General features: G+C 33.8%; 1 protein-coding gene across 12 annotated transcripts in view; it reads left to right on the forward strand.

Moving 5' to 3' along the window:
• Window positions 1-15,204, forward strand: part of ROBO2 (roundabout guidance receptor 2) — a 1,283,870-nt gene that overhangs the window by 1,220,668 nt on the left and 47,998 nt on the right. For all 12 annotated transcript variants that reach the window (XM_071220606.1, XM_071220604.1, XM_071220607.1 and 9 more), the window contains exons 18-19: window positions 6,546-6,728; window positions 14,643-14,685. In XM_071220606.1, coding sequence (XP_071076707.1) covers window positions 6,546-6,728; window positions 14,643-14,685 — 226 coding nt within the window. The remainder of the gene's footprint in view (window positions 1-6,545; window positions 6,729-14,642; window positions 14,686-15,204) is intronic.

The following is a 15,204-nucleotide window of genomic DNA, read 5'->3' on the forward strand; positions in this document are numbered from 1 at the left end:
TTGGAGAAGTGTCTGTTCAGGTCCTTTGCCCATTTTTTAATTGAATTGTTTGGTTTTTTGTTTTGTTTTGTTTTGGTTTTGGTGTTGAGTTGTATAAGTTCTTTATATATTTTGAATATTAACCCCTTATCAAATAAGTTGATAAACATTGCATTTGTGTATGCCAAAAATAAACTATCAGAAAGGAAAATTAAGAAAACAATCCTATTCACAATTGCTTCACAAAGAATAAAATGGCTAGGAATAAATCTAACCAAGGATGTAAAAGATCTATTCTTGAAAAATTATAAGACACTGAAGAAAGGAATTGAAGAAGACACAAATGAATGCAAGCACATACCGTGTTCATGGAAAGGAAGAATTAACATCATTAAAATGACCATACAACCCAAAGCCATCTATAGATTCAATGTAACTCCTTCAAGATACTGATGATGTATTTTACAGAACAGGCACATGCAGAAAATAAAATTAGATCACTTTCTTATGCCACACACAAGAATACATTCAAAATGGATTAAAGACTTAAATGTTAGACCCAAAACCATAAAAATCCTAGAAGAAAACATAGGCAGTAAAATCTCAGACATTGCTCATAGCAATATTTTTTCTGATATATCTCCTCAGGTAAGGGAAACAAAAAGAAAAAGAAAGAAAGAAAGAAAGTTTTTGCACAGCTAAAGAAACCATCAACAAAATACAAGGACAGCCCACAGAACTGAAATCTACTTGTTATCTTTTAAATTTTCCTCCTCCTTCTGAAATCTCCCCTTATATTTATTTATTATGACTGTTAATTTAAGTTCATGAGCATATTATAATAGCTGCTTTAAAGTCCTGGTCCCCTAATTTCTATGCCTGAATCATCTAATGGTCCATTTCTAGTGATTTCTTTTCCTGTTGACTTTAGGTCATCTTATTCTAGTGTTTTGTTGCTATTGTTTTGTTTGTTTTTTATACCGAGTAATTTTTTAATGGATACTGGACATTGCAGAGGTCATAGTATAAGAATTTGTAAACTTCCGAAGACTGTTGATTTTGTTCTAGTGGTAGTTTTGTTACTGGCCGATCACCTTGATCTTTTGCTGGCATGGTTTTTACATTTTGTTAGTATGAAGCTGTTTGTCTTTTGAGTTTATTCTTAGGGCAAAACCTCAGTTTGACATTTATTTCTAAGGCATGGTCCTCTTGAGGTTTCAATGAAAAACCTAACATGTTTATCTAGTCCCCCTATATTGATGAAATTAAGACTTCAAACACAATCTTCTCTGCAGTGGACAGAAGCTGAAGAAGTCTGTTCAGCTGTTTCAGTCTTTTGGCTTTCACCAGACCCTTGGAATCATCTTTCTTCACACACAGTTTAGAGTTCATCCTAGGATTGAGGGGGACTTTATGTAGAGATACCAGATTATCACTCTCCTGTGGCCTCCTCTTTCATATGGTTTGTCCTTCAATTTTCAGTCACTCTGGAAGCCCAACCCTGTCATCTGACACATCATATTAATACACTTGAAGTTGGCATTCTAGCTGCCTCACCCTGCATGGACTGAAATATCTCACAGAGAAAAAGAGCCTCATTTCCCCTAGCGTGCTTCCCATCTTTCAAGAGACAATATTTCATTTTGCCCTGCTTTTATTTGCTTATCAACATCTTTAACTTTTTAAAAATATTCTTCTGAGAGTTTACATAGTTTAAAAACACTTGACTTGTGTAGTGTTTCTTAAGAGCAAATGTGCCATTCCAATTGTTTTCAGTTTATTTTCTGAAATGGTGTACATAGAGCATACTGGCAATTTCTGGAAATTGTTTTTTATTACAAAGTATTTACTGTGTCTGAAGAAATTTAACAATCAGTTGTCATGGTAATTTTTTTTAATTCTCCAGTTTTTCTTTTTATATATAGTAAAAACATTAAGGAAAAAAGTTATAGTATTAACTTTCTTCTAAATTTCCTACCTTTCTTAATTAGTCATGCAAACTGAATTAATTTCTTAACCTAAGGGAAACCTACAGTCTTTCCCTGCTGAGATTTTAAAAAATAAATTATAATAAGAAAGAAACACAGGTACACCCAAAAGAATTTAACTGACATATATATTCCATTTAGTATTTAGAAATAAGTCATTAATTTTTAACTTAAAACTATATATGAAACATGTAAAAGATGCAGTTTTCTATGAGAGCTCCAAGATAACTAAAGAGAGGTTGTTTTTTTAACTGTCTCTCTAGCATATATAAAAAATAGCTTGAATATAATTTTTTTCAAAGATTTTATTTATTAATTTATAGAGAGATGGAAAGGGAAGGAGAAAGAGACAGAGTGAAACATCAATGTGTGGTTGCCTCTCATGCCCCCTCCTGGGGACCTGGTCCACAACCCAGGCACGTGCCTTGACTGGTAATCAAACCAGAGATCCTTAAGGTTCTCGGGCCTGTACTCAACCACTGGGCTAGCTACACCAGCCAAGGCAATAATTTTTAACTAAAGATAAGAAAGTTTGCCAAATATCTATGTTTTCCTTCTATATTTTATTTTTCTATAATTTCAGTCACAACTGTAATTCTGAAACATGGGAAAGTTTTGTTGCTTTTGTCATTGTTAGTGGTGGTGGTGGTGGATTATAGTGACTACCTATTTTCCTCAAAATTTGGGGTGAATTTATTATATTACCATTTTACCAAGCTTATGTCATGTCAGTTAAAAAGGGAATAATTGTATAATAACTTAAATAATAAAGTTGCCCTGGCTGGCGTGGCTCAGTGGATTGAGCCTGGGTGGCGAACCAAAGGGTCCCCGGGTCAATTCCTAGTCAGGGCACATGCCTGGGTTGTGGACCAGGTCCCCAGTGGGGGCCATGTGAGAGGCAACCACACACTGATGTTTCTCTCTCTCTCTCCCCCTCCCTTCCCCTCTCTCTAAAAATAAATACATAAAATCATTTAAAAATATTAAAAATAATAATAATAATAAAGCTAATTTAGATTATTTTAAATCAGATGGAAAGTTTTGCTTAACTCTGCGTTATTTTAAAAAGACTAAGTCTTCAAATAAATAATGTGTGCCTTTTAATTTATAGTTCAGTGAATCATGCAGTGGTTTTCAAATCTTTCTAGGAAATAAAAGTAATCTACTAAATGATATCCCTGTCTTCTACTCAGGTAGTTAGAATATGCAATATCTAAGTTGTAATCATAGAAAATAGAATATTGTACCACTTGAAATGAACACACACACACCCACTGTAAGCAAAATTCAACCAGGAAAAGTGTATTTATTCCCAAGGGATTTATTTCTTTTTAATAATTACCATTGTACTGAAAAAGGCTTTAATTGTTTCCTTAATTACCCCCGCACATCTACCTTAACATCTTGTCCGATAACGTTATTTACACAACTGTTATTCCTTAGTTTAAAAGTGATATAGTGATGTCTAATCTCCTTTTCTGATTCAATTTATGCTTCCCCTATTGTCTGTTCAGTACTGGAAACAGCACTCGCAGTGACTCAAGCTCTACCTCATTTCCCTTTGCTTTAATTAAATCATGTATTGGCATTTAATGTAATTTATAGCTGATAAATTCAGATTTGTCTTATGCCAGACCATGTACTGTTTCATCTATTCCTTCTCAGTTTAATTTTTATTCCAGAAAGTTCCATTAAGAGACCATTAATTAAAATATTGTGTAGACATAATAAACAGCCTTACACAGGCTTAAAAGTAAAATGGTTCTTTTGTCTGTAGCTTCCACTGGTAAGAAGATTTTTACATCGAAGTGACCGTAGTGTTATGGTGTTACACTTGCAGACACACAAATGCTAGCAAATGCACTTCCATATATAAACGTCAAACAATATGTCACGTGACAAGTTTATATTGTTGTAAAATTTTTAGTAATTTGCTTAATAACATAGCTGTTATTTTTTAATCATTTGGCCATTTCAGGCTTACCTAACATAGTTGGCGATAATATGTGGAACAGCTACAAACTTTCTCTGTCATAGGTACAACTGAGTCTGATATATCTAATCAATTTTTAGCGGAACAAATTAGGTTTGTTCTTGATTACTCTCCAGTGGGAAGAAGACATTATATTTCATTATATTGTTGTGTCTGAAAGAACAATGGGGCATTAGAGGTCACACACAACAATCCTATCCATGCTCTAATTAGTCCAACTAACAACATTGTTTCAAAAAATAGTGTCATAAGTAGTAATACATCTAGGGTAACATAAATATTGAACTTATTAAATATTGTATTTTATGGACCTTTTACACAAAGGAAGGAGAAATTTTCTTTTCTTTTTGTTCTAGAAGTTGTATTATTTTTCCTGTGGTAACTAGTAGTAGCTTCAAAGAATCTTCAGATATGTCTCATATTGAAAATATGAGATCATTTTGTCCTGGCTGGTGTGGCTCAGTGGATTGAGTGCCCAGCCTGCAAACCAGAGGGTCACCAGTTTGATTCCCAGTCAGGGTACGTGCCTGAGTTGTGGGCCAGGTTCCCCAGTAGGGGGTACGTGAGAAGCAACTACACATTGATGTTTCTCTCTCTCTCTTTCTCCCTCCCTTCCCCTCTCTCTAAAAATAAATAAATAAAAATCTTTTAAAAAAAGGAAAGAAAATATGAGATAATTTTAAATACATTTGACTATGCTTTTATGTAAAATAATTAAAGGAAGATAGATTGGGAAAAATGAACCAGGTTTACTACAAAAGCGAATCAGGATTTTAAAATCTGAAATTAAACTCAAACACACTTCAGAAATGAAATATACGTATGTTTAAGAATTATAGCATCTATAACAAACAAGCCTGCATTCTGATTGGCTTAACAAAAGACAAGTTTCTTTTTTCATAGCCCAGTCTAAATGGGGTTAGCAAAATGGAAGATGGGGTGTCTCTCTACACAGTTATCCAGGAATCTTCCATATTTCCAATCAATGGCTTTACTGTTTCTGAGGGGGTCAGTGTCCTCCAAGCGTTGTCACAGCAGTGCATAGGTCAAGTCTGGAGGTAGTAGGCATCACCTGTGCCTGTGCTTGATTGGCCAATATTCAGTCACTTCACCCATCTCAAAAATACAGGATTCTGGGAAATGTAGGCTAATTTTCTTCTCTGAAAGAAAAGAGAATCTGCAGTTAATATGTCTCCTATGGTTTGCATGACTCCCGCATCTAGACAATTTACAATTTATGTCCCTGAAGTTACCGAGGTGGCTCTTAACCTTTAACCCTAAGTGGGGCATAATTTTGAGTTCAAAAACACTGTGTTCCTATTAACCTGTTTATATGCATCATCTCAAACAATCCTCCCAAATAGACAGTACTGTTGCCAACTAACAAAAACTGGTACTCAAAAAAATGAACTACCCTCTATAAGCTTACTTAGCTAGTAAGTGGCAGAGGTGGTATTCACTCACAGAGCCTCAAAGTCCATACTTTCTAATATATTTCAGTGCCGTGATAACTAAAACAATAAAAATTATATATTCCTTTGATGAGATATGCTGAAATTTGCCATTTATACTTGGATTATAATTTATTTTTAAGTAGTCTTTGATTAATCACTAATGAGACTAATATTATAGTCTCATTATAGTATAGTGTAGTATACTCAATATAGTATAATATTGACACTAGAAATCACTTTCATTGATATTATGATTCCATGAATTCTGAATTCAGTGATGTTATGATTCCATCAGGTCTAAATTATCAAAAAATGACTACTTCCAGAATAATCTTAGTCCAAGTTTAAATGTGTTTTAATTATGTAAACCTTAAAATTAAATTTAATGTTGTCTTTTGAATTCAAATTTTAAGTTGATTTTCAAGTTAATTTTAAATATTTTATGGTAATATACAAGTTTTATCTTTTTTATGACATTTTAGTTATAGATACTAGTCTTTATGAAAAGATATTTAGATAATTGTCATTGTTTTACATAGTGGTCTTAATATATTCCCCAAAATTAAATGGCCTGATCAAAATAAGTCCCTTGGTATAGTATTAAGGACAGTACTAAGTTACACATTTTTTAATCATGAACACTTGACTTCGGGCAGTGCTGCAGAGGAAAGACAATTTATTGCAAATTGTGTGCTGAATGTTGTGTTACAATTTGTTTTCATTTTAATGAGAGTATATTAAACTACTTTTTATGAAACTAAAGAAATGTTGTTATTTAAATCCCTAGCAATTGTTTTAGCCTCATTTATTAGTATAATCAGAATAGTAATTCTGTATACTGGATTGGTATACAGCCTTCTGTACACAGCCTCAGTATATCAAGAAGCTGTTCTGAATCTATTCATATGAGTAAACCCAAACAGAAGGGAGCAATATTCTTAATCACATTCCAAACTCATAATTTGATTCTTTTTCTGTAACTTAAAAAAATGTGCTTATCAATAATTGTAGTGGGTTCCGGACACAACCAGTGTTGCTTGCTTTCAAAGAAACGTTCCATTCCTGCGCCTTTGGAGCACCATGTGTACTCTGTGGCATTAACGTTTACTAAAACTGTTGTTTCTTCCCTAGGCGGACGTAACGAAGTTGTCATTACAGAAAACAACAACAGCATAACTGAGCAAATCACTGATGTTGTGAAGCAACCAGCCTTTATCGCTGGCATTGGTGGTGCCTGCTGGGTAATTCTGATGGGTTTTAGCATCTGGTTATATTGGCGAAGAAAGAAGAGAAAGGGACTCAGTAATTATGCTGGTAAGAGGCTGTTTCCAGCTAAGAAAACTTCTTATCTTTAGGAATGTTTTGAAATGAAAGAGAAGGAATGGAATGGAATTACAGAAGAGTGAATGAATGAATCTTTTTGACTTGTTTTAAACATCCCTTCTGTAAAATGCAATTATAAACGACATGCTTTAATGCATTGCTCTTCAGCACATCACATTATGACCAAATGGCCATCTTTTTCCTTGAATCTCCAATGAAGCATAACAAGAGTGCACACTGATAAATGCTTAACCATTATTCTCAACTAGTTCTTCAAAACACAAACACACACACACAGACTTCGCATGCTATGAAGCAATTATTTGAGAAGTGTATTTGGCATTACTAAAGTGCTCAGGAAAAATTTGAAATGTAGCATTAAGTATTTTAACATGCAGGTTACAACAGAACATGTTGCAAATGGAAAATAAAAACAAGCAAAAATTCTCAGCAGAATTAATTAGATAGATGAAGCATGAATTAATGATTTACTAGTCACTTAAACAGATGTCTATTTCAGTGTGGCCAATCAGCATTTTAGAAGGAAGAAAAAGAAAGAAGCAGAAGAAAGAACAAAAAGACCTAGATGTTTTACTTGTTTGCAAAAGATGTTTTGCCTTAGAATTCAAAGCCGAATTTTAAAGGATGTCAAAAATTATGGCCTTTCAAATATTTCCAAGGCTCAGAGAGACAGAGAGAATTATTAAGTCAACGATTGAAAGAATGAACTAAATACTGAAGCTTATTCAATAACAATTTTAATTGCAATTCATCTTAAGTATTTTATCTAAAAACAATAAAAAATTGCCTCACAGCAATTTACACTTTCTAGAGTTTACAAGCGAACAGTTTTAATTTAACATACTCCTATGAACACTTTAGAATTTGTAAGATATTTTATTCAATGTTCTATAACATTGGTAAGAAGCATAAATATCTTAATAACTGATTTTGACAGAGGACTCAATGCTTATTAACTTTATAAACTGCTGTAGCTTATAGGATTCTAATCTTCTGAGATTGTGTAAATAGTACAAAATGGAAAAAAATAGCTCCCACTTGGTTGTCTTGTTTGTTATTTGACAGCATTTAAACATGATCATTTGATTATAACATTGTGGCTCATGTCCATCTTATGAAAATAAAGTTTATTAATTACCCTACAGAATAAATTCTCAGAACTAGAGAAAGTATTACATAGTATATCCATTGGTAAGGGGCTTCCGTGCTTTGTGATCTGCTGTCTTTCTGCCATTCCCATTCCTATGGGTTGTGATGCATTCTTCCTTCTGCTTTGTCATCCAAGGGCTATGTCATCACACCAGTGAGGTAGTCTTCCCACAAAGGGATATGGGGCAGTAACTGCTAAGTGTCAGACTCCTGAACCTTGATGATACTTTAATGTACCTTCTTGATTTGCAGTCCGGTGCTGTACCTTCATTTCGTGACGGTTTTAAAACCGATCTGTTTAATCACTCACCATGTTACATTTTATCTGTGTGACACATTCATATAAATCTTATACAACATAAAGAAGAACAGATTTAGTTCAAGGACTATTTTGTGTTTATCTTTGTGCCTGACTTTAAGAAAAATAATAAAATATTGACTATACAAGTCACTTCAGTGCAGAGTTCTAAGATACCCACATTCGCAGTGATGCATTTTTACTCTCCATATTTCTTCATTCACTCACACCTCATAAATAACAAAGCTCTAATAATTAGTAGGTTTGTACTGTCAGTAAAATGATGTCAGACATTTTCCCCTTCTTTTTGTAACAACAGTTTTTTTGGGGGGTGGATTTCTTTTTTTTTTTTTTGCAAAACCTATGTATTTAATTACAAAATTACTGTTGGTCTTTGAACTTGATAAGAATAGTACATTTTCTATTATCATCTCTCATAGTGATTGATACCCATCTGCTTGCAGAAGAACTGCTAACTCAGAAGGTGTATGCCCTTCAAATAGTTTGGAATAAGGCCAAGCCAGAGAGCAGGCTTTCAAAACCTTTATGCTTAATTGATAGATGGCTGACTTCTCAGACTAGATTCACCTTCAACTAGTAATTTGCCTTCCAGCAACTGCTGTTCCTTTCTTGTAGGTGAGAAGAAAATGAAAATTGAAACCACAGGTGCCTAGCACGGTATATCTGACTTGGTGATATTTTCTACACACTTCCCTCCAAAAATATCCTATCCTCCACCTGTTAAATTTTCCCTATTCTTGTCCTTATGCAATGTGGAGAATATGGGGATTTTTAAATAAGAATGATTAATGGAGTATGTATTTATCATAGGTTTAAATTTCTGATATTTCATGCATGAGCTAATGATCCATTTTCAGAGCACAGAGATTTCATTGAGGGTTATTTCTTCTGAAGTGTGTTATAAAAATTATATTGAATAAATTCTGTTTGTACTGATCTGTTTTTATTTTGGTTTTTATAAAAATTTCTCTGGGAACCATAAATTTCACAAGTACGAAAATAGGATTTTCTTGCAAGGTGAAAAACCTAACATTTCTACTTTTTCACTACATTGTAATGTGTATACAGCCTCAAAACTTTATTGTTGATTCACCATAACAAAATAATTTTTCCCACTAAACAAAAATTTTACTTTGGGATAATTACTGAATTTATAATATAAAACACTTCACTTATTTCAAACCCCAAGTGCGATGTTGGATTATATAGTGTTTGAATATCTTATTCTTTACATATATTAAGAAACATGTACTTTAATAAAGTTAGGCTGATCCTAAGTAGAATTGTAAAGCAGGTGAAATTTGATTTCAGCACTGCCCTTTTCCTACTCCATTCTAAGGCTCTCCTTAACCACTGGAGAGGTAAACAGAAAAGATTTTAACTAGTCTGGAGATACAAAAATGACCTTGCAGTTTGGAAATTGTAAGTCTCGCAGAAAGTCTCCCACTTGTCCTCTGTAGGCGAAAACTTAGTCATTGACTTTGACTGTGGCTAGTTTTTGACTCCCTGTTATGTGAAAAATTATATTTGAATGCTTAGAAGGAAGAGGAAAAAAGCCTGTCACTCAGTATAGATATTTTTTTATATATCAGAGATTTAACACATTTATCATAGAACACTAGTGGATTAGCACTTTAGATCGTAAAAACAACTCTAAAGAATCAAATGCAAACTTACACATTTAAATGTCCTGCAAGGAGAATTGGGCTGAACTTGTTACGTAGGAAATGAGAGGGCAGCAGGACACACTAACGCTCTGTTCATTTTCCCCTCTTTATCCATTATTCAAAATATAACCAGAGACATTGAAATTAAGAACATTGTAACAATAGCCAGAGGGGAGTGGGGAGGGGATAGTGGGGAGAGGGGTCTATAGGAGCTACTATGAAGGACACAGGGACGGAATCAAGGGGGAGGGTAGAGGTGGGGGAGGGAGGTGGGACTGACTGGGGTGGGGTGGAGGGATGGGGAGAAAATGCAGACAACTGTAACTGAATAAAAATAAATAAATAAATTTTAAAAAATGAAAAAGCTTTAAAAAATTATGTTTCAGAATAAGGACGTGGGAAGCAACTCTATGTTTTCTCAGTTGAAAAAAACAAGATACAAAATAGCACAAACAATATGATTTCAAATTTGTAAAAATAGACCATATATGGCATAAAATATAAGAGAAATATAAGGAGCCAAAAGAAATGAAAACATAAAGTATTACTGGTTAGGTCTGAGTGGTGAGATTAAAATCAATATTTTTTCTGAATTTCACAAATGTTGTGCTATGAACATAGATTACTATCATAACAGAAAAAAATATTATTCTTAATATATTCAAAAAAATAAAATAAAATCTTCAGAAACAAACATGTGCCACAGGCTTGCACATGGCACAAAGGAGGGCAGGTAGACGGAAAAGGTATCCTCAGATATCATCGTCTGTATGAAATTATTTTCTGTTTTTCTAGAGCAGTGTGCAGTGCTATTTCTCTTAATCTTCACTGAGCACTACCAGTCTCCTTGTCACTGCCTGTGACATGGCTGCCGGCTAGAATAATCTACCACCTAAGTCGTTGTAGGGTGAAATGGGATTGTAAAGAGATTTTTGGCATAAAGTATAGAAAATATTAGGTAATTTTTGAATCTAGAATAATTGTTTGATCATGTGTATAACAGTGTTTGTAAATAGAAAAATGAACAACATAAATTAGAATAAAGGCCACGTATTGTAGCTTGCATAGAGATTCTAGATAGTTATATATGATATATATAAAACATATTATCCATATTTATGTTTTATATACCCATATAATAATCCACTTGGCTACATGGCTCTTTTCCAGTTTTGTTGTTCACTTTCGTATTCACAATTTCAAAGGATCAGATTTTTAATGAAAGTAAATACACTTTGATTTTAAAGGGGTGATTTTATTTATGCCTATCACTTCTAAAGATAACAGATTTTATAAAACAATAAATACAAAGAATTTAATGAGTGAGCAAATTATGAAATGTTAAATAATGCAAGCACAGCTTTTAAAACGGTTGCTGAGATATAAAGTATTTGAAAACTATCCAAGGACAGCTGAGAGATTGGACGGAATGTTTATAGTCTGATTACCTGGGCTGAGTTAATGCTTATTAAAAGAGGATTAATATACATTCATATTTGAGAAATAGCTTATCAGGAAAGGGAATGAAGCTTGGCTGGCAGCATTAAAGTTTCCATTTGGAGTAGGAAAATGTGGCTCACTAGAGATAGGCGTTCTGAAAGCATCCTTACCTCAAAATGTCAATTTACTGCATAGTTATGTGTTCCTTCCCCTTCACTTCTAGCAGGTATGAGATTAGGACTAATCCCATCAGATAATAAATAGTACAGGTACTTTGTGTATGATAGAAACTTGCAAAATCTTTTTTACCCTATATCCTTTATAAATATTGCAATAAATTCAAAATATTTAATGCAGTTCTAAAAATATATATATAAGATTGTGGTATCTGTAGAACTTTTTAGAAGCCTTAGAGTTATTTAGTGAGTCTTAGTTAAAAACTTCTGCAAATGGCTCCCTCAAAGTTCTCAGTTTTAGAGGCTAGCAGAAACTCCTGCTAAAGGTTCATACTTATCTCAAGTTATCCCTGATAAGTGCGCAATTACTGGTAAGTATCAAAGTCCTGACTAGGACAAGGTTGTCCGATCACCTTTACTCTCCTGCCCTCTGTGCTTTTACCTTCAAGGTGGTTCAGCACATCTCTGAAATGACAGCTACCTCAAAACAGCTTCCAATCTGCTGAGGCATTTATTTTTATGTTTCTCTCTCTTTGCACCAAAAAAAAAAAAAATCTGATCAGAACACTAAATGTGACTTCCATTTTCGGAGTTCTAATTGTTCATTCTTTTTTCCAGTCTGCTTTTAATGTCATGATCTATGAGAATTCTGTTACTTTTCATTTGTTGTTCAAAATAGAACAAATCTAAAAGTTTTGAAGCATGGGTTAAAAAAGGAATCTTGAAAAGATGTGCTCTTTATTCCCTTGCTTTAAAAAGACAACTAAGCATTTTTATTAAGATAAGGGTCTTTTTTTGATTCTGATAAAAATATAAAAAATGGAAGATTCTCATGTCTATATGCCATTTTGGGTTAGTCATGTATTTACACAATAGTCTGTGTATTTTTGCTTTTGTATAGTCGGTATTCAGAGATGCATATTATGAAAAGTTTACCATTAGTTAGTATATACAAGTCAGGTGTGACTCAATTTTTTTGCCTCTTCGGTTGTCCTTTCTGTAATGTACTTATTGTTCGGGCAGTAACAGAGGCTTTGGGGGGGAAAAGAGCATGTAAATTAGGGAGAAATATTTAGCTTCTCCCTACTTATCTCCTAACAGCACATTTTAAGGTATAGCCCATCAGTGCTTGTTTATTTGTATGTTCACAATGATATTCACAACATTATCTTAACTCTTCTTAGCAGAGTAAAACAATCACTTGATAGTCCATTAAAAACCATACAACTAACTAGAAAGTCACATCAGATGGGAAGCTAATTAGCTATACTGTTTTCACATTTTGTTGTACTTTATTTCCCTAATCAGGCCTTTATTTAATACCCCCCATGCTTATTTTTTTTTATCAATTGCTTTAGACTAATTATTTTATGTTAAATGCATTTATTAAAAGGACCCATTGTGAGGTGGACATGCTGCTGCTTCCTCATTCCCAGCACTTAAGTGCGCCATCAGAGAGCAGAGTAGTGATGAGTATTCCTTGATTTTTCCCAGGAACTGTATCCACAGCCCATCCTGGGCAGATGCAGAAGTTATGTCAGGATTGTTTTATAACACATTTGAGATGTTACCTCAAGAATTAATAAGGCAGTATAATTCAGGTGCCAGCAGATATTCCAGAAACTGTCTCATGAAGTAGTGTCTCATGAAAGTTCTGATGGGCCCTTGGAAGTATGATCCTATCTATCCCCTTATGATGTCATGAGCGAGATATCATTAGCCCTGGGGGACTGATTCTGGAAATTTACAAAAGTTCCAGAGTGATCACATTTGATAAAGGAAACTTGAGGAACAGATGAATTATGGAGAGGTTATTCAAATTAAAAGCATGTCCTATGTGTATGCTTTAAGTAACAATAAGTCATTGGTTTACTTAAAGTATGAATCAATTCATAAATTTTTATTTATTTTTATCTTTACTCACTAGATAAAAAAAAACATAGTAAAAAAATCAATACCTTTCAAAAATAAGGTATTTTGGGTTCTCATATCTGAAATTGTATTCTTCCCCTTTATTCCCAGTCATTGGTTTAACTGACCCATACTAATTTTGGTCATAATTGCAGTTTTGCAGTCCATAAATTTCTAAACAGCAATTTTTTTGCATGATTTTCCAGTTAAGTCATTTGATCCAGAGTAATGTGGAATTATTTGTAAGCTTTTCCCCACTAGTCATGTATATTCACATTTCCCTGAAAAAATATTAAATAATGTTGACTATCATCTGCTGCCTAGAACCTTTCTAGAGTGCACCATAATACCTTTCTCACAACTCATATATAAGATTCTGGACAAGTGATGGTGAACCTGAACGGATATTTATATTCTTTGGCTAATCCTTGAAACCCACTTTCATGCTGTTTTGTGGAATGGAATCTGGTAACTGGAGGGAGTGGCTTGCCCAGCTGTGGCTCTCCTGGCTGCTTGTTGGGGTTGCTAATGAGTTCTACAGTTTTATAAAAAACTTGAGTTTTGTAATCACTGCGTGCAATTAGAATACATTCAGTGTCAATTATTTGAAAATTTTGCTGTTGTGAGAGTTGGATGATGCAACAAAGCACGAAGCACATCATTCTCTATTAAATACAGTCCATGTCTATTGGAATCATAGCCATTCAACTCACAGTGCTCCTCAGTGCCCCTAAAGTGATCTGTGATGTGGAGGAATATGTCATCGGGCAGTACCATTGGAAGGAGGATATTACCTATTTGAACTATCTTGTTTCAATTTCTATTATTTGCATTTTGCATATTTCTCCTAATTAGAAAACCCACATATTAAGATGAAAAGTCATGATTTCATAATTCCCTATTATTACTTATTGATTTTCCAATACCATTATGTACATCAATTGTAACATTTGCGACATTTGACATCCAAAAACAAATTGCCCCTTAGACTTAGCCATACATTTGGCTTGAAGAATTTAAAATGTCTTATTGAATTTGGCACAAGTGATGGCTTCGCAGTGGACCAAATCATTCTTTTTTACTCCCTGTATAATTATGTTAATTATATTTTGTTAAAATTCCCAGAGGCCTCAGCTCTAAACTAAGGGCCAATATGTAGTTGTTATCCATCGTAATTAATATTGACTACTTGTGTGTGTATGTCTTTCTCTTTTTTTTACAGTTACATTTCAGAGAGGGGATGGAGGACTAATGAGCAATGGAAGGTATGCTAAGGAGATTTTTTATTATTACTATTTGTAATCATGATTGGGAAACTCTGTAGTAAGAGGCTTTATTGTAATAAATGGTCACTTAGAAGTCTGAGAATTCTAGGAGGAATTAAATGGCTTACCGCAGTCTTAATGATCTATCTCTCATGCACTTTGGAGGAATCAAGTCCAGATGTTTCATATCTCCCACATGCCCCTGAAGAAATTAGTACTAAATATCACAACGAACATGTTCATTTGTTAGCCAATGTTTATTGCATTAATTAGACATTAGCAAATGAAGTTGCTGTTGTTTAAGACTCCTTATTGGCTCTCACTAAATTGCTGTGAGTGAACAATTACACATAATCGATCACAAAGTAAATGATTCATGGATGATGAATAGGCTGTAGATTGATAGGACTGGATTCCACAACTTTGGATACTCAATTGAAATTGATAAAAGCTGATAACATACCCATACATCCTTATCTATTTTCCCTTTGCCAATATGGAGATTGTAATTAGGCTCTG

This window comes from Desmodus rotundus, chromosome 2, assembly GCF_022682495.2.
Source record: "Desmodus rotundus isolate HL8 chromosome 2, HLdesRot8A.1, whole genome shotgun sequence".
Classification (NCBI taxonomy): domain Eukaryota; kingdom Metazoa; phylum Chordata; class Mammalia; order Chiroptera; family Phyllostomidae; genus Desmodus; species Desmodus rotundus.